Source organism: Penicillium canescens (genome assembly GCF_028828765.1).
Source record: "Penicillium canescens strain IBT 15451 chromosome Unknown utg000006l_segment0_segment0, whole genome shotgun sequence".
NCBI classification, from domain to species: Eukaryota; Fungi; Ascomycota; class Eurotiomycetes; order Eurotiales; family Aspergillaceae; genus Penicillium; species Penicillium canescens.
The window spans coordinates 205,337-228,376 of NW_026703968.1; the positions used below are offsets into that span (position 1 = coordinate 205,337).

A 23,040-nucleotide genomic window follows, 5' to 3' on the forward strand; every position below is an offset into this window, starting at 1 on the left:
CGCCGATCTCGCACAAATTGTAAGTGGCAAGAACTGTCTAGTAGACAGAACGGCCAGATGCAAACGCAAGATGCGAAAAGTCGTTCATTCAAGTCGTTGGAATGAGTGACTCAAAAAGTCTTTGAAAGTCTTTGAAAATCTTCGTCGACGGAGCCGAAAGAAATAGAGGCCCAGCGAGGGAGTAAATCTATCGACGCAAAGGAAAACGCAACGCGAGGATTGAGGATTGAAGCAGCAGTGATAACGAGGCGACTGATCAGCGCGTGAAGTCAAGGCGGGATCACCTGGCAGAAATTATATGGGCGGTGAGGCGATGCACGAAGTGTGAAAGGCGGTCTGAGGTGTTCTGCCCAAGATGTCGGATTGCGAAGGTTTCGTGAGTGATTGCTTTGGCAAGGGATATTGAGGCAGATATTTCCCTTTCAATGAATTAGAACTAACATCCTTGGCTAATCTCTCTTATAGTCAGTAAGTATTTTTATTCTCGAGCCATCCCTGCTAGGTTCCTATACATATAGAAATTGCCGGAAATGTGTAAAAGTTTCAGGCATGGGTGTCTCTTCGACTCTGCCTAGATTCTTTTAATGGCTCGCTGGGTACACTATTGAATCTATTCTCTCACTCGCTGTAATGGCGACAGTAAAGAGCGAGAAGTCACGACCTCATAGACCTAACGAGTCTCCAGTCAATCCCTGGAAGTCTGCAAGGATCTGCTTCCATTCATCAGGCTGCTTTTGAGTAAATTCCTCCACCTTTTTCGGAGCAGCCAGATCCTCCTTCATCCGCAACTCATCCTTAGTTCCATTCAAAACCGTCAAATTTCCCAGGCCGATAATCAGTGCATAGAACGCAGCGGCCGGGGTGATGTCGACATGACGAGCAAGTTGCTGCACAGGCAGGGAACGCACGAGGTCCGGATTTGCCGTCAAAGTCCAGAAGCCTTGGTAAATGACCTGGTTATCGCGACAGAAAGCACGCATAGGAACATCAAACAGAGTATCTTCGTAGAATCTGTTCTGTACAACTGATGGCTTCACCGTTGTCATGGATGAGTTGCACAGTTCTCGCAGCATGGGCATCGTGCAATTGGAAATACCCAAGTTTCGAATGCGGTGGGGTACATAAGTCTCAAGAGCCTGCCAGGCCTCGAGCGTCTGGGCTAAAGTGGGAAGCGGCGAATGAATGACCACCGTGTCGATGTAGGCCTCATCCGCTGAGCTCGGGTCATCTGCTGAGCGTAGATTATGTAGGGATGACTTGATAGATGCATGGACTTGCTCCGTCACTGTCGCTGACGGGTCGTAGGGCATGTTTCCCACGTCCTGTGCCGAGACAGGGCTATATTTGGTTTGCACCTGGCCATTGTCAGCTGCATAATCTAAGATAATAATAGAAGGTCCACTCACATATAGGTCTTTCCGGTCGACGATCCCATCGGCGATAGCTCTGCGAATGCCATCACCGACGAGATGTTCTTGGTAATGACGGGGTTGGGCTGCAGTGTCCACAGCCCGGAATCCAGCCTTGATCGCAGTGTAGACCAGATCTGCGCTGCTATCTTTTTTCCAGGCTGTGCCGTAGATGAAGACTGGGATGGTGGTGGATACGGTGCCCTGAGTTGGACGCAGGCAGTACTTTTCCCACATCTTGCTAACCGACCGGGCCATTGCAAAAATTGGGCAGTTTCGGGGATCAGGTTATGTACAACGTTCACAGCCTCCAAAGACGTGCAGTTGTACCAATGGAGAAATGATGTTATGATTGCGGGGTTTGAAACGCGATCTTACTAAGTCGCTTGCCCCGAGCAACCATTACGGTAGATGTTTATATGTTTATATGTGCGATATACTGCTAAATATTGACAATACTCCATGCTATGGGGATGAAAATAGCTTCCGTTGCTATTCCAATATTGCGGCAAACAATTTCGCTAATCGCGCTAGTTATTGCAGTCCAAGCCACCGAGGGTTGCTTCCACTCTATAGTTCTAGAAGGTGAGAGGCCAACGATCTTGACGAACTGATGACATGCATATCCAAAAACATCTCAATAATTGTGAAGCCTGGAGGTTAATCCACTTGGCTTTATATAAGTATCGCGCATCTATATATAGTTGGTGGAGTTAGCTCGGCAACCGGCAACCCACACGGGAGCGTTCGACACTGGGGATAGCTACGGAGTAAGATATGTAAATCACGAGAATAATTAAAGAATGTTAAACTATCAAGGCTGCAGAATTGCCGGATCAAAGGATATGCACTGATTTGTCCCCACAGAGTGTGTGTGGCTTAGACGTCCAACTTTGCATAGGATCTCCGCGCGGAACACCTTGGCAAGTAACGAGTTTCGCATTCATGACCGAGAAACAGTACAGGGGCCCTAGGGATATTGAATGCTAAGACATATCTAAAGCCCCTGCATACTGAAGTCATCACTACCAAACTATAGAACTATGCACGATATTAATAGCTCTCTTCAATCAAGTAGTGCTGCACCCAACTAGATCTTGGCTAAGTCTTGGCTGATGCGATATAAAACAGGCAGCTGCTTTTGTTCGATCAGCATTGGCGGTAGTCCCTGTAGATCTGCAGCGCTATCAGTCAATGCATTGATTTTGGCTATGCAATGGACAACTAGGGTCGGCATGCATTTGGGGCTCAGCAGCTCAAATTGATTCATTGGCGGAGTATGCCGACAAAGAGAATGGCCTCCAAAATGGGAACGGAAATACCCGGCAAAGCTTGGATCGGCAGGGTTCAGCAAGTAGAGGTCATTTATAGAACAGACACCAACCTCAAATATAAATACGCAGTGAATCTGGCCGGGAAATGATTTGAATCATCAACGAAAATACAACCAATCTTCTCTGCCACTCTCAAATCAACCCTCAGTAAACCCTCAGTATCAATCATCATGCGTGCTACACAGCTTCTTGCTCTTGCTGGCCTCATGCTTGCCGGCAACGTCGCCATCGCCTCCAAGCTGGACCACGACGATGTCCCCAACCGCTGCTGGAATGTCTGTGGCTCCGTTGTGGGAACCTCCAAGAGCTGTGATGCTAGGCATGACAATGATTCCGCCGAGCTCAAGTGCATCTGTGACTGGGAGTCTGCCAAAACACAGATTCCACTCTGTGCCGCTTGCATCACCCAGTACCAAACTGACCGCAACATCACCAACAATGATCACGATCACGACCATGACCGCGACAATGACAATGACCGTGACAATGACCGTGACAATGACCGTGACAATGACCGTGACAATGATAATGACAATGACAACGACCGTGACCGTGATGACGAGAACACCAAGCGCAACTACAATGACGATGATAACGACAACGGTATGCATAATCTACTATAGACGACCATAAAGAAGAAAGCTAATACATACTACAGAGGCCCTCGACCTCGTCCACTCCTGCTCATTCAGCACAACCACTTACAACTCCGCAGCAGCCACTACTGTGAGCGGCACCACCACTGGCACGGGAACTGGAACTGCTGTCTCTACCGCAGCCACCGCCACAGACGGTACAAGCTCCAGCAGTTCCAACAGCCAGGACTCGACTAGTTCCGGATCCGGGTCTGGCTCCAGCTCCTCAGGCACTGATAGCTCGAGTGCCTCGTCGTCCACCCCGACCCCCGATGCTGCCCCTGGTTTGGTAGCTCCTGGTGCTGTGTCCATGGCCGGTCTTGTTGGATTGATCGCCTTTGCTTGGGTGTAAACACATGGACTGAGAATTTTGGAGATTCTATGGGATGAATGAGTCAATACGTGCACGATGGGATTATGAATATATTCAATGTCTTTCCTTAAATTTGCAGATGATATCATCCGAGTTTTGCTTTTGGCTTAGATAGTTTAGTGTGAAATTGATGACTTTCGTGTTTTGAGTTGGGCCTGTGCCATTATTCAATGGCTACTTAGCTGGCCAATTACCTCGAGAACAATGTAGGCACAATGGACATGTGAAAAAGATGTCGATTGTAAAAAAACGCAAGTCTTGAGGGTATTGGTACATATAAACACTATCCGTAAACACAATCATATCTCATCCAAGAATTATTGATCCATGGGGAAGTCATCTTCCCAGTTCCCCCAAAGGTCATCAAAAGGATCCGCAAGCAGGTTCGGCTCCTCATACGTCATATTATAGACATCTTGGTAGCACTGTGCCTTTGCAGGACAACTTGACAGCATGTTAGCATTTCACTTCCAGTAAACCCAAGGACAAAACTTACAACACGGGATCCTGCCCGAAGATAATGTGCCACAAGTACTCAAAGACACGACCACTAGTCTCATCATCCAACTCAGTTGTCATGAGCCAGTGGTGATAATGCTCATAGTCGCTGCGGGGCCGTTGGAGAACCTGTTGTCTCGTGACAGCAAACTGAGCACAGCAAGGCGTTGCGACAATCTCAGGGACATCAGTATTATTAAAAATGCGAATCCAAGCACCCGCGAACGCCAACTCGGTAGTGCGGCCAGCCATCTGTCGGAACGGTTGGACTTCATCGGGACATCCTGGACCCCAGTCACAGCGGAGGTTGAGATATCCGGCTTGTTTGAGGTAGTCGAGTTGCAGCCTTTGGACGGTCAAGGTGTTATCTTGTTCCCAGAATTCGGTGTGGGTGCTATATTGATGGGCATGCAGGAAGACCATGTACTCGGGCATATTGTCGTAATTGTCGAGGATATATTGGAGATAGACGTTGCTTTCTTTGCCTTTGTTCTGTTCGACTGTGTGGGTTGCTTCCGGGTCATCGACGATGTAGACCGCATGCTGCCATCTATAGTTGCAGGTTGAGTTAGCATTGAGGTTTGAGGGCGTTCCAATCCACGAGGACTTACTCTGGCAACTGGTCCTCCAACCAATCGGTATCCTCGTACGACATCTTCCCCAGAACAATTATCCGATCCGGTTTCGGGGTAACCTTGGGCCGAGGCGGCGCAGTGGACGAAGGCGCGAGCTTCTGTACATTCCCATGCTGAATCGGACCGAGTTGTTGACCATGGGACTTTTGCGAATCGGTCAATTTCTTCGGATTCGTTTTCGAATTCCAATTCCTCAAAAAAGGATCCTGGCCAGCCCATTCCGCGCCAGGAACTCGCACAGGGATCTGTTTCGGCACGACCTTGTCCGGCACCACCGGAGGCGTTGGTCGGCCGGTTGGTGTCCATTTATGCCGAGTCGGGTTCTGCGAAGCCGAGGTCGTGGTATCAGCCGAGACCATCTCAATATAAGCGTCGGATTCGTCGAGCACATAGTAATCCCTAGTCGAAGCTTGTTTCCGACCTGGAGCCTGCCATTGCGGAATCGAATCGAGATGGCTCTTCACCAGTAACACGGTGAACACCACCGCAATGGCAATCGCCGCTCGTAGGGTAGTCCTCATTGTCCAGCACGAGGCATAAAGAAAGAAAAAGACGCAGCGAACGTAGATCTCAAGCCGCGCAGGCCCGGACTTTTAAGGGCGACGCCAGCCCCCACTCTGAGCCTTGGCCGTCAGCCACGATTAGCTTGGCCGCGTGGTTCCTGATGCAAGCTGCAGCTTTACCGAGACCGTTGGATACAGAGAAAACTCAACATATCACTATTGGCTCTGGCTTGCATATTCGCTGCGATTTACCCGTCAATTGCGCCCTTTTGAGGCGACGTAGCGGACTAATCTCGTGTCGTCACTCCAGTCAGTCCGATTGCAACCTTTTAGCCTGGTGGGCCCCCGACACTCGTCACTTATTCGCGTCGCTTAGACTCATCGTTTCAGCAGGGATATACGTATCCCGTTGACTGTCGATCCCTCATTTCATTCATTTCATTCGGACCTGAGAATCTTATTGTTAACTGTGAACAAGAAAGAAGAATTTGGATTACGTTGCCCGCGCCAAGCAATCCGCATGAGCCTAAATGTTGCATAGATGGACAGGAATGAAACATTATACGGAGTACGTGGATATACACACATGTACAGTACGTTAGTTTCAGGTCCTTGATTTAGTCTAGACAAATATAGTCTCCTGTTGGGCTTACGGGGCCAGGATGTTGGTGGCCTAACTTTTCAGGCCAGATATCTTTTTTTGTCTTTTCTTTTGCTTCTGACTTGGATCTGACGTACTAGTAGGAGATAACTGAGACTTCCAATGTTGTTACTGTATTTGGATCCCCATCTCGTCGGCAATAGCATATGGATCCCTGATGCATATAAGACCATGACATCGAATCTACAGGTACCTACAAACACCACGTGGAGATCGAACCAGTAGTGTACATGTGCATATAGCTTCTGAGACAAAATCGGGCCCTTCGCTCTCATTTGGAAGAACCAAAGACCCTTTTTAGGACTTTGCGGACTATGCTCAATCGTTCGCATTGAGGCCTCAAACGGCGACTTCACAGCCTTTGGACCTCTTAAGGGGTCATATGTTTTTATCCACCTGTGACATACGGTTACTGTCCGGTCAACCTCTGCACCTACACAAAGACAGGATCTCTCACGCAGCCCCCGGTCTAGACCAATGAGGGTGATGTGGCGGGCTTCGGCAAATCTGATATCCTGAACAACCTCTGTGACTTTGCCTGCAGTCGAGGATATTGCCCTGAAGGAACATGTACCCCTAAGGACGAGATAGAAATCTTCGCAAACCTCAATCCGGTCTTGAGATGGGCTGGCACGGGCGCAGTTGCCTGCGACTCGACCCAAAGGCAGATCATTCTCCAGGGGTACAGGTGCAATCATGATGGTGGAAGCAGCAGAAGAACATCCACATGTACTTCTATGTATAACTTAACTTAAACTAGGGCTCTCGTATCGCGTTGGGCTCACACCTTCGGAAGACCGCGGAGCTGTCGCAATGTGAAAATATATATATTGGTTTTCATGTTGGTCTTGTGACTTGACCTCTTCAAGTATTGTCGCGATCAACAAGTGATCCACCAGGGACTGCAGTCTTGATTTTCTCCTGACTTGGGGAGTCTACAGCATGGGGATACCATTGGGCAATGGTATGCCTTTTCCTTGTTGTCTTCAAACTGGCTCGGTTTCCAGAATACACGTAGATTCCGACTTGATTCTACGCCAATCGTTTTGCCTCACATTGTGATCGGCACGCTGTCTGGTACCTGAGAGATCGTAGATCGTCCTATGACGCATGACCATTCCACAGCCATCATCTCAGCTCCTTATCGTAGACTCGCCAACTTACTTTCAGATGATGAAAGTAAGATAAGGCAAATGACGGCCAAAGCAACCCACGGTGAACATCCGGCAGACCACTCGGCAACCCGTTTCACAAAGTCCCCGGAGATCAACACGAGGCAATCTCAGGAGAAGAAAAACTTCCGTAGTCTTTTCTAGCGTCACCCTGGAATGGAGCAGCTATACCACATCCGTTCGCCATGTTGTCGTAGTGAGCTCCTGGCGCTGGAGCACTCCACACAAGCAACACGATTGGGGAGGGACACTGCCCACTAAAGGTTCTAACCAGCGTCTAGCGGGTTCTAGGGCAGCCGGAGCCTCTTGGAGGCTTCGGCTTTGGCGCTAGAAACGGGGGATGTGCGGATCGTGGAGACGAGACGAAAGTCCAATTTCATGGAGTGGGACCTAGTGCCCTCACTTCATGTACTGTCAATCAAGCCAATGCCGATGGGGAACAGGGTGGCCCGTCCCGGACCAAATTATTGCGTGAGCACCGGCTGCCTAGATTGCTGAAGTGAATTTTAATAACTTGGGTGGCGAGAGTCGACAACCCAGGTCCAGAAGTTGGAAGGGCGGGAACGGAATAGGGGGAGGGTCATACTGTACATATAATTATAGAAGCCCCTAATGAGGAGTACAGTCTTGTATTCCCCATATGTCCAGTCATAAATGAACAATCCCGGTGTCAAATATAGGGTCTTTGCACAGAGCACGAGGCAGGACGCGAACCCGATCTGTCAACTGCAGTATGGAGAAGTGACAAATCCAGTCAACAGAGTCAAATTGGCTCAGGGATGAGCGTGTGTACTAGTGTCCACTGCGGCGGAGTCTGTGTCTCTAGTGACGAGCCTAACAGAGGGCACATCAAGGGGAGGATGACGGACATTAGAGACTGTGATTCCTGTCTCTGATTCGGCCGGATCTGTTCGTCTGTTCCGGGTCAAACAGGGGATTAGGGGGAATGAAAATGGGGAATAGGGGACATCAGTCCGGAGTACGAGTATGAATGTACAGTAGAGTAAGTAAAGAGTAAGGCTAAGAATGAAGATTGGAACCAGGGAACGTTGCTCCCGTTCCCTGTTCGAGGACAACGTTAACTCTACTCTTACAATGCAGTTAATAGTTAATGTTAATACGGTAGTTAATGATATAGTTAATTATAGAGTATATATTTAATGAACTGATTATATCTATAACTTGTCAGGGGCTATGGAGATGGGGCTGGACTATTGGTTCTTAGTTAATTTGTTCCCTTATAATAGACCATCCCCTCGTGCATACTGCTCCGATCACCTGTTTTTCGACTCTAATCTCTTCACCTCCTTGCTTCATTCTTCCCTCGAGATCTGTCACCTCAGGAAAAAGTAAAAAAAGAAAGAAAACCACCTTGGCAGACAGAAAAGAAGAAAAACAAAGGCGGCGATAGTTCTGCCCCTGCTCCGCCGGTCTCAAGTTTTCCCCCCTCAAACTTGTCCCATCCGCACAATCCCGTCTGCCTCGACGGTTTTCTCTCCCTCGATCTTCATGGTGGAGTAGTCCCGTGTTAGGGGTTTTTTTCTTTGCATTTTTCCCACATTCCCTCCCTTCATGAGTTATCAAGACATGTATCACGACGCCGCACGATCCCCTGGCTCTCAGCGGCATCAGCAACCCCTACACCGTCAGCCTTCTCGTCAGTTTGACGCCTACGGTCCCATGCCTGTCAACCCTTACGACGAGCAGATGGCCCGTTACGAGTCCGCTCGCCTCGAGCGTCTCAACCCGTCCCTGCAGAACAACTACGGCTACGATATTTCCGGCTCCCAGACCTGGAACCCCAACGGTTTTGCCAACGCACAATCCCTGGGAGGCATTCGGTCGGCTTCGGCCAGCCTGAAACCAAATGCCCGTGGACGTTCCGGCCTGCCCACTGTATGTCTCGTGTTTTTCGACGCCGAAGAATTCCCCCATTACCCTCAGGAAACAACTAACCCTCCCAAGACGTGGCTCGACCAGCAGCCGAACATGCCCCAAGCATTTTCGAACCTCGGACCCGGTCCCATTCAGAGCAGCGCGATGCGACCGGAAGCCTCAGCTTCGTCCGCTGACGACGACGAATTGATCCCAACCGCGATCGTCATCAAGAACATCCCCTTTGCCGTGAAAAAAGAGCAACTGGTGCAACTGATGACCGAACTTAACCTCCCCCTCCCCTACGCGTTCAACTACCACTTTGATAACGGCGTTTTCCGTGGACTGGCATTCGCCAACTTCACATCGGCAGAGGAGACAGCCACTGTGATTGAGGTGCTTAACCACTTTGAATTGCAGGGTCGGAAATTGCGAGTCGAGTATAAGAAGATGCTCCCTCTTCAGGAACGGGAGCGGATTGAGCGTGAGAAGCGTGAACGACGTGGCCAACTGGAAGAACAGCACCGGCCTATGGGTGGTCCTCAGCTTCACACTCAGAGCTCCATGTCCTCGCTCGCCTCGCACATCCCGGCCACTTCTCCCTCGCCCGTGTCGCAACGCGGCCAGAAACTCGGTGGGTTACACACTCGTTTAAGGTTATTGAAAGTGCGACCTGTCGCTAACGAAAATTTTCTGTGTTCAGATGTGGACTTGAATGACACCCAGACCCTTCAGTATTATTCCCAACTACTCCTTTTCAAGGAAGATACCGTCCGCGATTCCGTGATTTTCCCTCACAACTTGACCCCTTCCCAGCGTCGCACGGTGCACACTCTGGCTCACAACATGGGCTTGGGCCACGCTTCTCGTGGCAGCGGTGAACAGCGCCAAGTTCAGGTCTTCAAGGTTGCCGCGGGCGCCAATGTGAGCCCGCCGCTGTCTTCCATCCCGCCTTCCGGCCAATCGAGCGATAGTGCTCGTCGTGGTCTGAACCGCGCGGCCACCATTGACTTCAGCGAGGCTCGCAACGAGGCCCGCAATGAAGGTGGACCTGGTGCTTTCAATACCCTGCGTGGACAGAACTCTGGATTCTTGGGTGTGCTAGACTCCCCTGGTAACTTTGCCAACGGCCAGAACTTGCGCGCTGCCAAGTCGTTCGCTGACCTGCGATCCTACACTCCTTCGCCCGTGCCTTCCTCTGCCAGCTTCCCCGCCGCTTTGCAGTCGAACGGTGCCCGTCTTCAATACGAGGGCACACCCACCGGTACCTCCAACACTCCCACTCTCACTCCCGCACAGTCTGGTTCTTCTCTTGGCATGCAGCGTGATGACAATCTGCTGGTCAACAGCCTGGGTGGCCTTTCTCTTGGCACCGGTATCGGTGGGCCCAACTCGAGTCCCCGTCGCCTGCGCGGCATGTTCTCCTGGGAGCAGGATAGCCAACACTCCAACGCGGGTGCTATTGGCAGCAACCGCGGCATGGGCGTCGGCTACGATGGCCAGCAGGAGCGCATGCCTATCCGTCAGCCCCGTGGGCCTACCCCCGACAAGGGCACTGGCTTTCGCCGCCAAAACGGACACCAGTCTCGCGGGAGTGATGAGCTCCGCACCAACTCCGGCGTAGAGATCATCGTGGAGTAAACATTGGACGACTTATTGAAGATGGCGACTCCCCAACTTTTTTGCCAGCATCCGACTGATTTGCCGCGACACGAATACGACTTGTATTACGAGGCCCTGTTCTGCGAATTACCGGCTTACGATTCGATGAGGGATGACGAGATGACACCAAAAAAAAGACCAGAAAATCCTTTGTTTCGCTGATCTAGCCAAGTTTTAGACGTTTCTTTTTTGGGGCAGCCCAACCGACGCAGTTTGGACGCGCTTTTTTTGAACTTACCGACTCGCAGTGTTCCTAGGGAACTCTGGACTTTGTTCTTTATTCACTTTCTTCATTTTTTATTTCAAATCTTTCTGATATTGCGGGCGCCTTGCATGCAAATCCATGGCTTTCTATTATGCTGTCTCTGGCGGAACGAACTCCTGACGACCCCGAACGCCCCCTGGTGTTACCGGGACGCATACGAAGAATGACAACTCAAAAGACCCTCTGCCGACAGGCCAGAGAAACGACAAATACCAGCATTTTGCATATTCTTGTCTGTTCAGTTTGTACATGGGGTGACTCGCATCCATTTTAATGTTTCTGGCCCGCCTTTCCCCGACAGCCGTTTCCTCCAGGAAACTCATGTTCGGCTTGTTCCGGGAGGGTGATTGTGACATGTCTTTTCATTCTGTTTTACTCTACTTTCTGCCTCTTTGCTCTTTCCGCGTGCTTTTGACTGCTTGCCTCTTTTGATCTGATGTCGTCTTGCGGAAAGGTGCCCAGGGCGAACTCTGACGACTCTCTCATGAGTACATGTATATGGTACTCGGCAGGTGCAGAGTGTAATGCATCCTATCCTGTCCTCGTCTCGACCCTGATATACTCCCATGCTGGAGGATTCTCTTTCTCATGTTTGGTATCTTGCAGTGTAGGGATTCTGTTTCTTTTCACTTTCCTCAGATCTTAACAATCCATGTACCTTTTACTATTAAACTGTCTAGCGTAGGAAGTTGACTTGGCTCTATATATAATCCGTGCAGTAGTATCGTACAAAAGTCCCAATCCACAATGCGTCCGACTACCTTTAGCTCCCCTCTAAACACAAGCGTTGCCCCTAAGCTGCCACTAACACGGAGCCCCTAAACCGTTAAATGCAGCCCGAATGATCTCGATCGTATATACTTACCGTGTTCCATACTAAGTGAAATGGATAAACCGGAAATGCCAAGAAATGACGCGGTTGCTTTGTTTATGGAGTTATGCATGCCCTGCCGATCCCCCGTGCCAGTCCCGCCTTTGACATCAGGACACTCGTATACTCTTATATAGTGGGAAGTGTAGATCCCAAAGTAGATGTACTCGTATGAATTGTGTCATCTTCCAAGCTTGCTCGGGTGGAGACTTGACATTGTTATGTTGCTTCTGGAATGCAACACAATCTGGTAGCCTGATCGCGCAATATCCATACCTATTCTATGTTGACCGACAGCGAGGGCATAATCACACATCAACGTACATATGGCTACTTAAAAACAACTACAGCACATGTACACAAGTAAAGACTAACGTCGAAGCAGTAAAATTCCCACTACCAGGATATCCCCATTTTCCCATTAAAGCGCCCTATGAACTTGGAAAGACAGAAAAGATAGAAAGCAAAGACCGGGGAATATCAGAAAATACATCAAGGTGAAGCGCCGTGAAGAACAAAGACGAGAGAGCGGAAAGATGGGCTACCGGGATGGACCGGAGATTCAGGAGTCGAGAGTTGGAGTTGCTGGGTTGAAGGGAACCACCCGCGCCCACCTTGCTTCTCTTTCAGGTATTGATTTATTCGAGGAGGCCACCCTTCTTCTTCTGCTCGACCTTCAGGAGCAGCGCACGGTTGATGCGGGGCAGGACACCACCGAAGGCGATGGTTGCGCGGATGAGAGTGTCCAGTTCCTCATCACCACGAATGGCGAGTTGCAGGTGGCGGGGCGTGATACGCTTGACCTTCAGATCCTTTGCGGCGTTGCCGGCCAATTCCAGGACTTCAGCAGTGAGGTACTCGAGCACCGCGGTCACGTAGACGGCAGCTAGGAAAGAATGGGGTTAGCAACGCGTGCACATTGAACAGAAAAAGGTCGCAACATACCCTTAGCACCGACACGCATCTTGTTCTGAGTGTTGTTCTTCAAGAAACGCTTCACACGACCGCAGGGGAACTAAAAATCGATTCATGTCAGCAGTCGCGTCACGCGAGACACCGGTGATAGGATACGGTCGGAAGAGAGGCTATGCGACAACAAGGCGACATGTTCCATGGTGATCCGTGAAACTGCCCCTATTGAGCAACGACGAGGGACCGAGTCGACGCGTCTCGGGCCAGTTTCATCGGGCAAGTCATCGCAAACATCGCATAACCGCTCTCTGCGACACCCCTCCCACTCTACCAGCGATTAACCACATCCAGGAATAACCCACCTGCAGACCAGCCTTTGCGCTGTGAGACTTCTGGGCCTTCCCCGCAGCATCACCCTTTCCGCCCTTTCCACCGATAGACTTTCCCTTTCCACCAGGCATTGCGAAGGATGATTATCGCGAGGATACAGAGAACAGATAGAGTCTGAAATCACGGAAAGAAGTTGATGTTGAGGTGACTGTGAGGTAGGCACGCGCGTTGTTGATGGATGGAGAAGTCAGAAATGTCGGCTGAGCCAAAAACACCTGCGCCGTTCGACGCTAGTCCCAATGCGGAAGCTAGGTATACCGCTGGGGATGTAACCTGCCAACGCCCTGAGAAGATCATGTATAGATCAAATATCCATGATACATGATCTATTTGCTGCTGAGCCAGTGTACGCTGTTGCTATATAGTTGCTGGCGTGTTAGTTGAGGAAACACCGTCATGGTGGGGATGCCAGAATGTGTCTGAGCATGGCGGTAATAGATGCCACACTTGGCTGAGGATTACCTGCATCATCCCTCAGTCCCCCTGATTGCTCTGATCCAGACCATTGTGCAACTGCTAACCAAGTTGGGAGACTAGTTGTGTCGTGGTTGTTGGATTTTGCAATATAAGCTGGTCTGGTTTGAAGCTGGACTATCCATCAGAATCACGATTGCAGACACGTGATTTATTTATGCCTCAGGCTTCACGGCACGACAGTTCATCCGGCTCCGCCTTCCAGAAATGCCAGGTGGCCCGGGTCTCAAGTTTTACGTGAACTCCGAACTCCCCCATACTCAAATTTCCCCAGAACATCCGGCAAAATGGTGTCTCCTCAAATGTATGCTTTGATCAATTGTACGACCTCTCTTTGGTAACTAACCATGATTTAGCACCAACCTCGCCATCATCTTGGTGATGATGCAGCTGGCCAAGAAGGTTCCCTTTGAGGATCCTCAGGTCCTGATGCTGGTGCGCGGATGCTACATCCTGTCCAACGTCCTGATCCTGGCTCTGCACTTGTGGACACAGTTGAAGATCAACCAGAAGAAGGGTATGTCGCGTGCCCCGACCATCCCGACCAACACTAATTTCATAATCCAGACATGACCACCCTTAAATACGTGGAGCCCGCCCCGATGGGCAGCACCGAGGAGCCCAAGCCCGTGACTACCACCAACATGGACTACGACAAGGGCCAGCTCCGCCAGTCGATCCGCAGCCAGTTGATGGGAGTCGGCATGATGGGTGTGATGCACCTGTACATGAAGTACACCAACCCTCTCCTGATCCAGTCCATCATCCCCCTGAAGGGAGCCCTCGAGTCCAACCTGGTCAAGATCCACGTCTTCGGCAAGCCTGCCACCGGTGACCTCGCCCGTCCCTTCAAGGCGGGTGGTGGCTTCATGTCCGCCGGTCAGCCCAAGAGCGACAAGGCATCCATTGAGAGTGCTGAGAAGAACTGGCGGGGTGGTGTCAAGGAGGAGTAAATGGGTTCTTCTATGATACCCCTTCTGGATTTCCGATCATAGAGCGTTATCTTCTCTTTGTACCATAATCCAACTCGGGTCGTTTATTCGGCCGGATATTGTTGATCATTGTTAATTGCCACGAAACTATTTAAAGTATACCCGAGATGTCCTTGTATCGTATGGTCCCTGTGGTTGCTCTGTGCGCCACTATCAGATTCCATGGCCTTCCGTAGATAAGGTAAGAATGGACACTGTGTGCCTTGGTGCCTTAATGCCTGGATACCTCGACACCTCGACACCTCGACACCTCACTTTGTCTCGCCATAATGACATAATTTTGCAGATGTGGCGGAGGTAGAGATGAGCTATCAGCTCCGAGACTCCAAGGCTCCTCCAGGGTAACTGAATGTATAGGATTTATAATCTCCCTCTCACCATCAGCCATATAAAACAATCGAATCGTAAAAATCTGTTTGACCCCGTGCTGTTCCCCGGTGACTGTTTTCAGGACGGGGGAGCCACATTCTTATATCGCCCATACTCAATCGGTCCACCGCAGCTCAACTGCGGCTGCTCCGCTTGCGTTGAGGACCAAACAGCTTGAAGTATATAATTCGAGCAATTAAAAGAATTATAATTGATCTGCTTGTGTAGTGTTTCGAGCATAACTGGGCTTAACAATACATTGTACATTGTAGTACACCCCTCCAGTGCCCCTCCAGTCATAGCATCATCACTGCCCCTCCAAACCTCGGAATCTTTCCACGCACCTTACGTAGTAGATTATCGTGATATTCACCTCTTCCGAATAATTAGGCAAAACATTCTCGAGAGAAGCTCCGAGGCAATAGTAATAACCCGATGAATCTCGGCTGGGGAAGCTCTTATTGGCAGAACGGGAGCTACCGAGGGGCGGATGGGCAGACAAATATCGTGACTCTTCCTGCTTTGCCCGGTGTATGAAACCGGAAAGGTTGACTGGGCACAGGTCGAGCGGCAACAGTCGGGAAAAGGAGAGAGCTGCATCTGGGGGACCTGGCAACCTGGCAATCCCCCGTCTAGTCTGCTCGGTGAGGGGTGATCGGTCTGTTGCGTCAGTCATCCATTCATTACTTCTTCCCCTCCCCCGCCAGCTTTTTTCTTCTTCTCTTCTCCATCTTCCTTCATCTATCCCTCCCCCATTATTCATCTTACTTCAGTAATGTTGCTTCCTTTCTTCTCTTCGTCCATCTACTAACGGTTTCTTCAGTAAACCACCATCATGGTTGTCAACGTCGGTATCAACGGTTTCGGTCGCATTGGCCGCATTGTAAGTCCCCCCTTATCGGCTTCAAATGGTCCAGACTAACATTACCCCAGGTCTTCCGCAATGCGTAAGTGACGCTCCATCAACCGTGGCGTAACCCCTCCTCTAACTAATGTCTATAGCATCAACGACCCCAATGTCGAGGTTGTCGCCGTCAACGACCCCTTCATTGAGACCCACTACGCTGTAGGTACACCAGCTACAAACAACATCAGCCCATGCTAATCAATGCGGGAATATAGGCCTACATGCTCAAGTATGACAGCACCCACGGTCAGTTCAAGGGTGAGATCAAGGCTGAGGCCGACGGTCTCGTCGTCAACGGCAAGAAGGTTACCTTCTTCGCTGAGCGTGACCCCTCTGCCATCCCCTGGGGCAAGGCCCAGGCCGAGTACATCGTCGAGTCCACCGGTGTCTTCACCACCCAGGAGAAGGCCTCCGCTCACTTGAAGGGTGGCGCCAAGAAGGTCATCATCTCCGCCCCCTCCGCCGACGCCCCCATGTACGTCATGGGTGTCAACAACACCTCCTACACCAAGGACGTCAACGTCCTCTCCAACGCCTCTTGCACCACCAACTGCCTGGCTCCCCTCGCCAAGGTCATCAACGACAACTTCGGTATCGTTGAGGGTCTCATGACCACCGTCCACTCTTACACCGCTACCCAGAAGACCGTTGACGCTCCCTCCTCCAAGGACTGGCGTGGTGGCCGTACTGCGGCCCAGAACATCATTCCCTCCTCCACCGGTGCCGCCAAGGCTGTCGGCAAGGTCATCCCCGCCCTGAACGGCAAGCTGACCGGTATGGCCATGCGTGTCCCCACCGCCAACGTCTCCGTTGTCGACCTCACCTGCCGCATCGAGAAGGGTGCCTCCTACGAGGAGATCAAGGCTGTCGTCAAGGCCGCCTCCGAGGGCGAGCTCAAGGGAATCCTCGGCTACACTGAGGACGAGATCGTCTCCACTGACCTGAACGGTGACGACCACTCCTCCATCTTCGATGCCAAGGCCGGTATTGCCCTGAACGCCAACTTCATCAAGCTGGTCTCCTGGTACGACAACGAGTGGGGTTACTCCCACCGTGTCGTTGACCTCATCTCCTACATTGCCGGTGTTGACCGCAAATAGGAATCAGGACAGCGTCCTGGGGCCAGGAGTGTTCTTTAAGGAGTTGAAATCCATTTCTGTTTAGGTCTGTTTTGTGGACTGGGCGCAGAAGGGATTCCTTCACCTTGTAGAAAAAAATCAGATGATAACGTCATTTAATGAATTGATACATTTCACGTTTACTCTTCTCTATATCTTGTATAGTATGTAAATTGGTAGGATCCTTGGGTTACAAACACGGTGACATGATGTACATTTCGGGGTCTATGGGAGCAACTGTGAAGTATCAGGCAATACAAGCAGCCAGAAATTGAGGACCCTTGTAAGAGCACATGAAACAGCTACCCAGTGAACGATTGAAGGCAGCAAAGCTAGGTACTATTGGTACTTCATAGAGTAACTGAGGTGGCATGGTAGACAATGAATCCATGTCTACCTTGTCCTCTTTTAAGCTTTCTAAGTCTTATCAGGCAGACTTGTCTACTCGGCCGGCCTACCTCGCATATACAAAGTCTAGACCTAGATCTTACCCCAGCCTCCCTCGGTAGAATTCTAAGGATCTTCCTCTCTTTTATGAATAGGGTCCTATCAGGAAATAATTGTCTGCTAATGAAGTCCAAATTCAAATCCTTGGCGCCCTTATACCCTGTACAAAATATGCAATACATTCTTGTCATATGCAGCACCGTTGGAAACCAGATTAAATCAACTCATAGTCGTTCAAATACTTATGGGAGATAGAGAGCTTGTAATTTTAGTGTTTTTACCACTATTCAAGCATTCAAGAGTATAATCTTCTCTAAAGATAATTGTCCTATGCTAAAAACCGGTCGAAAGAAAGTTCTTTTGACAGCAGGATGGGCCCTCTATAGAGTAGATAAAGATGAGTCAGCTCATACTAAATCAACTTAACCCATCTATACTACACCACACTAGTCTCCACTAAGCGGCGGTGATGGAAAGCGGTAAGACTGGCAATGTCTGGCAATAAGAAAGACAGGCCCAAAAGGGATCCAACATACACATCCATTCAACCCTCATTGTCCTTGACGATTGGACTAATTCATTCTATTGTGCCCACCACGTGAACATTGGTGTTTACATTACTTGTACGCTCGATTCACTTAGCGGTCACTCTCGCTTCACTCCGTCCCGAGCTTGCACCTCGGTTGGCCTATTTAAGGCAGGAGGCGATTGTATACCCTACAGTGCTTGCGCATGTCACATCGAAGTCATTTTTCTACTTCTTGGTTAAAGTCTCTACAAGTATTGGGAACATTTGACCGACACATCTACTTCTTTCTCGGGGAAGTTTATAAGTGAAAGAAGCATCAATCAAGCCCTCATAAAGCTTCATTTGTCTAGGGCAACTATTAGAGTGCCCAATGAGACTATAAGCGCCAAGACCGACAACAAAGGACTTTCAGATCATGGACGAGGACGAGGATACCGTTATGGCCAACTCCCATTCCCTTCCTTCCCGCACATCCATCACCCAAGTCCCTCCTCCTAACCTAAGCAACCACCCTCACCCCAATTTTACCCCTTTCATCCCCCCTACTTCGGCATACCCAGATCCCTTAACAGGTATGACTCGGCGAAAGCCTGGCGAGGGCGATAGCACATCGACAGATGATGCAAAGCGCGACAGCCCAGTCGAAGCCAACTCAGACTGGTCTGGCTCAGATGAAGAACTGACACTCAGATCGGGCTTGCCTGTTGCATCGCTAGCCACAGGTTTATGCTATGATCATCGCATGCGTTGGCACTGTGAAGTCCATCCAAAAAGCGACGTTCATCCAGAAGACCCTAGGCGCATCTACTACATCTACAAGGAGCTGTGTCGCGCTGGCCTTGTTGATGATGAAGAGTCGTCTCAGCCCCTGGCGCCCAGGACTTTGCAACGTATTGCTGCGCGCAATGCTATCGAAGAAGAGATCACTCTCATCCATACTGATGCACACTATGCCTTTGTGCACAGTACTAAAGGTAAATAACACGTGGAAATGAGTTTGGATAGATACTAACGCATCCGACAGACATGTCTGATGATGTACTCATCAAGTTGGAGGAGAATCGCGACTCCATCTACTTCAACAAACTGACCTTTTCGACGGCCCTCTTATCGGCTGGAGGGGCGATCGAGACTTGCATGGCTGTTGCTCAACGCAAGGTAAAAAATGCTATTGCTGTCATTCGCCCGCCGGGTCATCACGCTGAAGATGATGCCGCCATGGGGTTTTGTCTTTTCAATAATGTCTCGGTCGCAGCGCGTGTCTGTCAGAGGAAGCTAGGAGATGCTTGCCGCAAGATCATGATTCTTGATTGGTATGTATTCCTCGTATTTTGATTTGGTGTTAATACTGACTAGACTTAGGGATGTTCATCATGGTATGCCTCAACCGCCGAGTGTTGGTGATAGTATTTGACTGACACTACATAGGAAATGGCATCCAGAAAGCTTTCTATGATGACCCCAATGTTCTCTACATCTCTCTTCATGTCCACCAGGATGGGCGTTTCTACCCTGGTGGTCCTGCTGGAGACTGGGATCAGTGTGGCTCTGGTCCTGGAACTGGAAGGTAAGTGTTTCGAAATAATGCAATGACTTTTCACTGACGCCTATTAGGAATGTCAACATCCCTTGGCCTGATCAGGGCATGGGCGATGCAGACTACATGTTTGCTTTCCAGGAAGTAGTCATGCCCATAGCTCAGGAATTCAATCCTGACTTGGTGATAGGTGAGAATATTACCACTTTCTGGAAGAAATCCACTAACATTTACAGTCGCGGCTGGTTTTGATGCTGCTGCCGGTGATGTACTTGGTGGTTGCTTTGTTTCTCCATCTTGTTATGCGCAGATGACCCACATGCTCATGACTCTTTCTCACGGAAAGATTGCTGTCTGCCTGGAGGTACGCTCAATTTATTCGGGTAATTGTTTATACTAACCTCATCTGAAATAGGGAGGATACAACTTCAAGTCTATTTCAAAGTCGGCCTTAGCCGTGACCAAGACACTCATGGGCGAGCCTCCAGAACGGTTGGCGAAAAGCTCTCCCACGGACGCAGCGGTTAACACGGTGCGCCGGGTGAGAAGCATTCAATCTCGGTACTGGAGCCGCTTGTACCCCAAGACAAGCTCTCATGCAATGTCAGGGGATCGACTTCACGGTATGGACCGTTGAGAATCTCCACTTAACAGCACTGACTGATCTTCTAGACATCATCCGGGTTTTCCAAGCGAATCAGCTTTACGAGACCTGCAAGCTCACGCCCCTCTTCATCTATCGCACAGCCATTTCAAAGTCATTTGAGAAACAAGTTCTGGCAAGGTAAGCCGGTCACAGAAGCCAATTTCTGTACTTGAGTCTCACATCTGGCAGTCCCAATTACACAGAGGAAGTGCCGCTGGTTGTCATCTTCCATGATCCGTAAGTTTTCTGATATGTTCAACAACCTTATAATGAACTTAGTGCTGACTATGTCTAGGCCTGAGATCATGGGCGAGGCTCATCCAGTTACTAATAAGCTGGAAACCCACAATGTCTGGATGGTAAGTCATTACACAGGATTGTCGCAGTTTCAACATCTGCTAACCAAGACCAAAGGCTGATTCTTTGAAGGATTACATCGCCTGGATTGTTGGCAAAGGCTACGCCGTGATCGATGTTAACATCCCCAAGCACATATCGAAAGAGATTGTAAGTCAAACTGATTTGATGTATTCACCTGATCTGACAGTTCGTAGCCGTCTGGTCGATACGAGCCAGAAGATGAGGACCGACCAAATGCCACCGAGGAGCTGGCAGCATACTTGTGGGACAACTACATCGAGTAAGCCAATTTATTAAAACTCTTGGCTATCGTAAGCTGACACACATCTACAGTGCCAACCAGGCCACCGAAATCTTCCTTCTCGGTGTGGGCAATGCATTCTACGGTGTGGCGAATCTCTTGATCAACAGGGGTAAGCAATCTAACAGAGTCAAAAGGGTAGATCCCCGCTAACAATGGCAGAAAACCTGTACAAGCGTGTCAACGGCGTTGTCTCCTTTGTAGCAGAGAGCCCAATCCGCGCGATCAAATCAAGCACCCAAACCTGGCTGTCCAAATGGTACAGAGAGGTAAGGCATCATGCACTACACCCATGGTACACTCAACTAATATTCATTTCTACTCAGAACTCCATTGTCTTCGTTGCAAGCTCGCACGGTCTGTGGTCTAGTTCAGACAGACGTCACTCGAAGCGATATGGCCAGCTGGTGCAGTCGCCGAAGTCGGATTTGAGCGATATGCTGGCCGAGCATAAGGAGCAGGTTTACCAGTGGATTTCCGATCGTGCTGATTCCCATGAGAGCGATGAAGTTGATGAGTGAGTTGGTAGAATTTTGCATAGAGCTACGCGATGTTTGGAGTATTTTCATAGCCTTAATGATATATTTGAGCCTGTTATCGTTGGAGTAAAAATAGGTATAGGACATGGGAGTATTTGCTCTGCCAAGATACTCTTCTTCGACACATCTCAAGCCACCCCGTCCTTGTGTGAGGCTTTGATGTCAGCTGCGAACCCCTCTCAAGGCGTACATCAGATATGAGACATTCAAGGCATCTACTTGTCTCGGCTATACCAAATGCAACATTTAGTCTAGTGGTGACCATATTTCATACAAAGTATCAGGGTCAAAGGGTATACGATTTGCATAATATTTCTTATGGAGATCTGCAGTCAGATGTAACTATGTCTTACTTCCCCGGAGAAAAATAGACGCACTCTTTGTCTTTCTCCACCCTTGGCATCAGATACTATTTCTAATGGATCACCAAGTGTCCAAATGCATCGAAGCGCTGAGACATCGTATTTCTTCCTTGCTTCTGTGGACTCTCTTTCTCGTATCTACCTCATGCCGAAACTTGACTCGGTCCTTTCAACCAACCTCTTCGACCGTGAGATGCGGGGTTCAGAGGATGAGATGGCTACTCCAGGTCCTGTGATGGATGCCCTAACCGAGTTGGTGGTTTAATGCCTCGCATCAGTTCCTATGGGATGCGAATGTCTCGGATTTGGGGAGTGTCATGTTTCTCTATGGCATGCCCCCTTAGGATGAAGTCTATACTCCAATCGCTAACAGAGCAACCAGCCAACAACGTTAGTTCATTGGATACTATACCCACCAACAAAGATATATAAAGGACCTCGAGTCTGCCTCGAGAGAAGACGTTCTCATCCCAGACAGTCATATACTATATCTCAAGCACAAACATCCAAGCAAGATGCACTTCTCAACTCTCATCGTGTCAATCGCGGCCCTGGCTCCCCTAGCCAGCGCCGTCGGCAACGCAGTCGTAACAAATCACTGCAACTTCCCAGTCTACCTCTGGTCCGTCGGAGGCAGTGTAGGACCCCAGAAGACCATCGCCGCCGGAGCCAGCTACTCAGAGCCCCTCCACCACGACGCAGCCTCAGGCGGCATCGCGCTGAAGATCACCACCGTCGCGAATGGCCTGTACAACGGCAGTCCGCAAACCAACTTCGCCTATACCCTCGACCCCGGCACGGTCTGGTATGACCTATCCGATGTCTTTGGTGACCCATTCTCCGGAAAGACAATGGTCGTGCGGCCTTCCGATACCCAGTGCTCCAAGATTTGTTGGCCACAGGGCGTTAACCCCGGCGGTAGCCAGACTAAGAACTGTAACTCGGATTCGAGCATTACTCTCAATCTGTGTGCGGCGAAGTGTTAAGCGCTTGGATTATAGTTGACAGTTGGTAGTTGATACCGCATGGCTGGGGGAGGGGCAGATTGCCGAACGTGGGGGAGGCTCTGGGGATAGGATGGGACGTGGATCCAGTCAAGACCCCGGCATTTGTATGTAGTTGATTATAATGTGAAACCGATCGATTTAAGCGCCTGTGGATTCCGTAGTGTCTGCATTGTAAGGGCATGCCGCCACCGTCGAGCAATGAGAGGCCGAGGGCGCTTGTTAGGGCTCCGCGATGGCGCATCACCGCCCCCGGGCAG

The 23,040-nt window shown here is 49.9% G+C and overlaps 10 protein-coding genes across 10 annotated transcripts; 6 read left to right on the forward strand and 4 right to left on the reverse strand.

The window, feature by feature from the left end:
* Positions 1-565: 565 nt before the first annotated feature.
* N7446_008994 (putative aldo-keto reductase (AKR)) lies at positions 566-1,827 on the reverse strand. The gene is made up of 2 exons (XM_058517739.1): positions 1,407-1,827; positions 566-1,355 (listed from the first exon to the last, which is right to left on the reverse strand). The coding sequence occupies exons 1-2, from the start codon at positions 1,665-1,667 to the stop codon at positions 663-665; spliced, it is 954 nt and encodes a 317-aa protein (XP_058368527.1). The 5' UTR covers positions 1,668-1,827; the 3' UTR covers positions 566-662.
* Positions 1,828-2,892: 1,065 nt separating this feature from the next.
* Positions 2,893-3,730, forward strand: N7446_008995 (putative GPI anchored protein; the record flags this gene model as incomplete). Its single annotated transcript, XM_058517740.1, has 2 exons — positions 2,893-3,346; positions 3,402-3,730. Coding segments are annotated over 2 exons (783 nt in total), but the record flags the coding sequence as incomplete, so codon positions are not given.
* Positions 3,731-4,068: 338 nt separating this feature from the next.
* Positions 4,069-5,437, reverse strand: N7446_008996 (DUF3431 domain-containing protein; the record flags this gene model as incomplete). Its single annotated transcript, XM_058517741.1, has 3 exons — positions 4,861-5,437; positions 4,248-4,799; positions 4,069-4,195 (listed from the first exon to the last, which is right to left on the reverse strand). Exons 1-3 carry the CDS (start codon positions 5,403-5,405, stop codon positions 4,069-4,071), a joined length of 1,224 nt encoding a protein of 407 aa, XP_058368529.1. The 5' UTR covers positions 5,406-5,437.
* Positions 5,438-6,387: 950 nt separating this feature from the next.
* N7446_008997 (uncharacterized protein) lies at positions 6,388-6,746 on the reverse strand (the record flags this gene model as incomplete). Its single annotated transcript, XM_058517742.1, has 2 exons — positions 6,388-6,417; positions 6,456-6,746. 2 exons carry the CDS (start codon positions 6,744-6,746, stop codon positions 6,388-6,390), a joined length of 321 nt encoding a protein of 106 aa, XP_058368530.1.
* A 1,792-nt stretch (positions 6,747-8,538) lies between these two features.
* N7446_008998 (uncharacterized protein) lies at positions 8,539-11,721 on the forward strand. The gene is made up of 3 exons (XM_058517743.1): positions 8,539-9,116; positions 9,186-9,729; positions 9,799-11,721. Exons 1-3 carry the CDS (start codon positions 8,793-8,795, stop codon positions 10,734-10,736), a joined length of 1,806 nt encoding a protein of 601 aa, XP_058368531.1. The 5' UTR covers positions 8,539-8,792; the 3' UTR covers positions 10,737-11,721.
* An 810-nt stretch (positions 11,722-12,531) lies between these two features.
* On the reverse strand, positions 12,532-13,266 carry htz1 (histone H2AZ; the record flags this gene model as incomplete). Its single annotated transcript, XM_058517744.1, has 3 exons — positions 12,532-12,779; positions 12,839-12,908; positions 13,168-13,266. 3 exons carry the CDS (start codon positions 13,264-13,266, stop codon positions 12,532-12,534), a joined length of 417 nt encoding a protein of 138 aa, XP_058368532.1.
* Positions 13,267-13,956: 690 nt separating this feature from the next.
* N7446_009000 (PHO88 family protein) lies at positions 13,957-14,622 on the forward strand (the record flags this gene model as incomplete). The annotated part of the gene is made up of 3 exons (XM_058517745.1): positions 13,957-13,973; positions 14,026-14,186; positions 14,237-14,622. 3 exons carry the CDS (start codon positions 13,957-13,959, stop codon positions 14,620-14,622), a joined length of 564 nt encoding a protein of 187 aa, XP_058368533.1.
* Positions 14,623-15,865: 1,243 nt separating this feature from the next.
* On the forward strand, positions 15,866-17,037 carry gpdA (glyceraldehyde 3-phosphate dehydrogenase GpdA; the record flags this gene model as incomplete). The annotated part of the gene is made up of 4 exons (XM_058517746.1): positions 15,866-15,913; positions 15,964-15,977; positions 16,033-16,096; positions 16,153-17,037. The coding sequence occupies 4 exons, from the start codon at positions 15,866-15,868 to the stop codon at positions 17,035-17,037; spliced, it is 1,011 nt and encodes a 336-aa protein (XP_058368534.1).
* Positions 17,038-18,446: 1,409 nt separating this feature from the next.
* Positions 18,447-21,396, forward strand: hdaA (histone deacetylase hdaA; the record flags this gene model as incomplete). Its single annotated transcript, XM_058517747.1, has 15 exons — positions 18,447-19,005; positions 19,056-19,344; positions 19,394-19,407; positions 19,460-19,598; positions 19,646-19,758; positions 19,805-19,932; positions 19,984-20,191; positions 20,241-20,352; positions 20,404-20,451; positions 20,510-20,573; positions 20,629-20,721; positions 20,769-20,854; positions 20,908-20,987; positions 21,038-21,144; positions 21,202-21,396. The coding sequence occupies 15 exons, from the start codon at positions 18,447-18,449 to the stop codon at positions 21,394-21,396; spliced, it is 2,235 nt and encodes a 744-aa protein (XP_058368535.1).
* An 895-nt stretch (positions 21,397-22,291) lies between these two features.
* Positions 22,292-22,762, forward strand: N7446_009003 (putative BYS1 domain protein; the record flags this gene model as incomplete). The annotated part of the gene is made up of 1 exon (XM_058517748.1): positions 22,292-22,762. One exon carries the CDS (start codon positions 22,292-22,294, stop codon positions 22,760-22,762), a length of 471 nt encoding a protein of 156 aa, XP_058368536.1.
* Positions 22,763-23,040: the final 278 nt, after the last annotated feature.

Excerpts from the sequence above, each read along its gene's own strand:
- N7446_008994 (XM_058517739.1), bottom strand. The coding sequence starts at position 1,667 with ATGGCCCGGTCGGTTAGCAAGATGTGGGAAAAGTACTGCCTGCGTCCA. Across the intron at positions 1,356-1,406 it reads TCGACCGGAAAGACCTATAT|GTGCAAACCAAATATAGCCC; the intron begins GTGAGTGGACCT and ends GACAATGGCCAG.
- N7446_008998 (XM_058517743.1), top strand. The coding sequence starts at position 8,793 with ATGAGTTATCAAGACATGTATCACGACGCCGCACGATCCCCTGGCTCT. Across the intron at positions 9,117-9,185 it reads GACGTTCCGGCCTGCCCACT|ACGTGGCTCGACCAGCAGCC; the intron begins GTATGTCTCGTG and ends AACCCTCCCAAG. Across the intron at positions 9,730-9,798 it reads GCAACGCGGCCAGAAACTCG|ATGTGGACTTGAATGACACC; the intron begins GTGGGTTACACA and ends TTCTGTGTTCAG.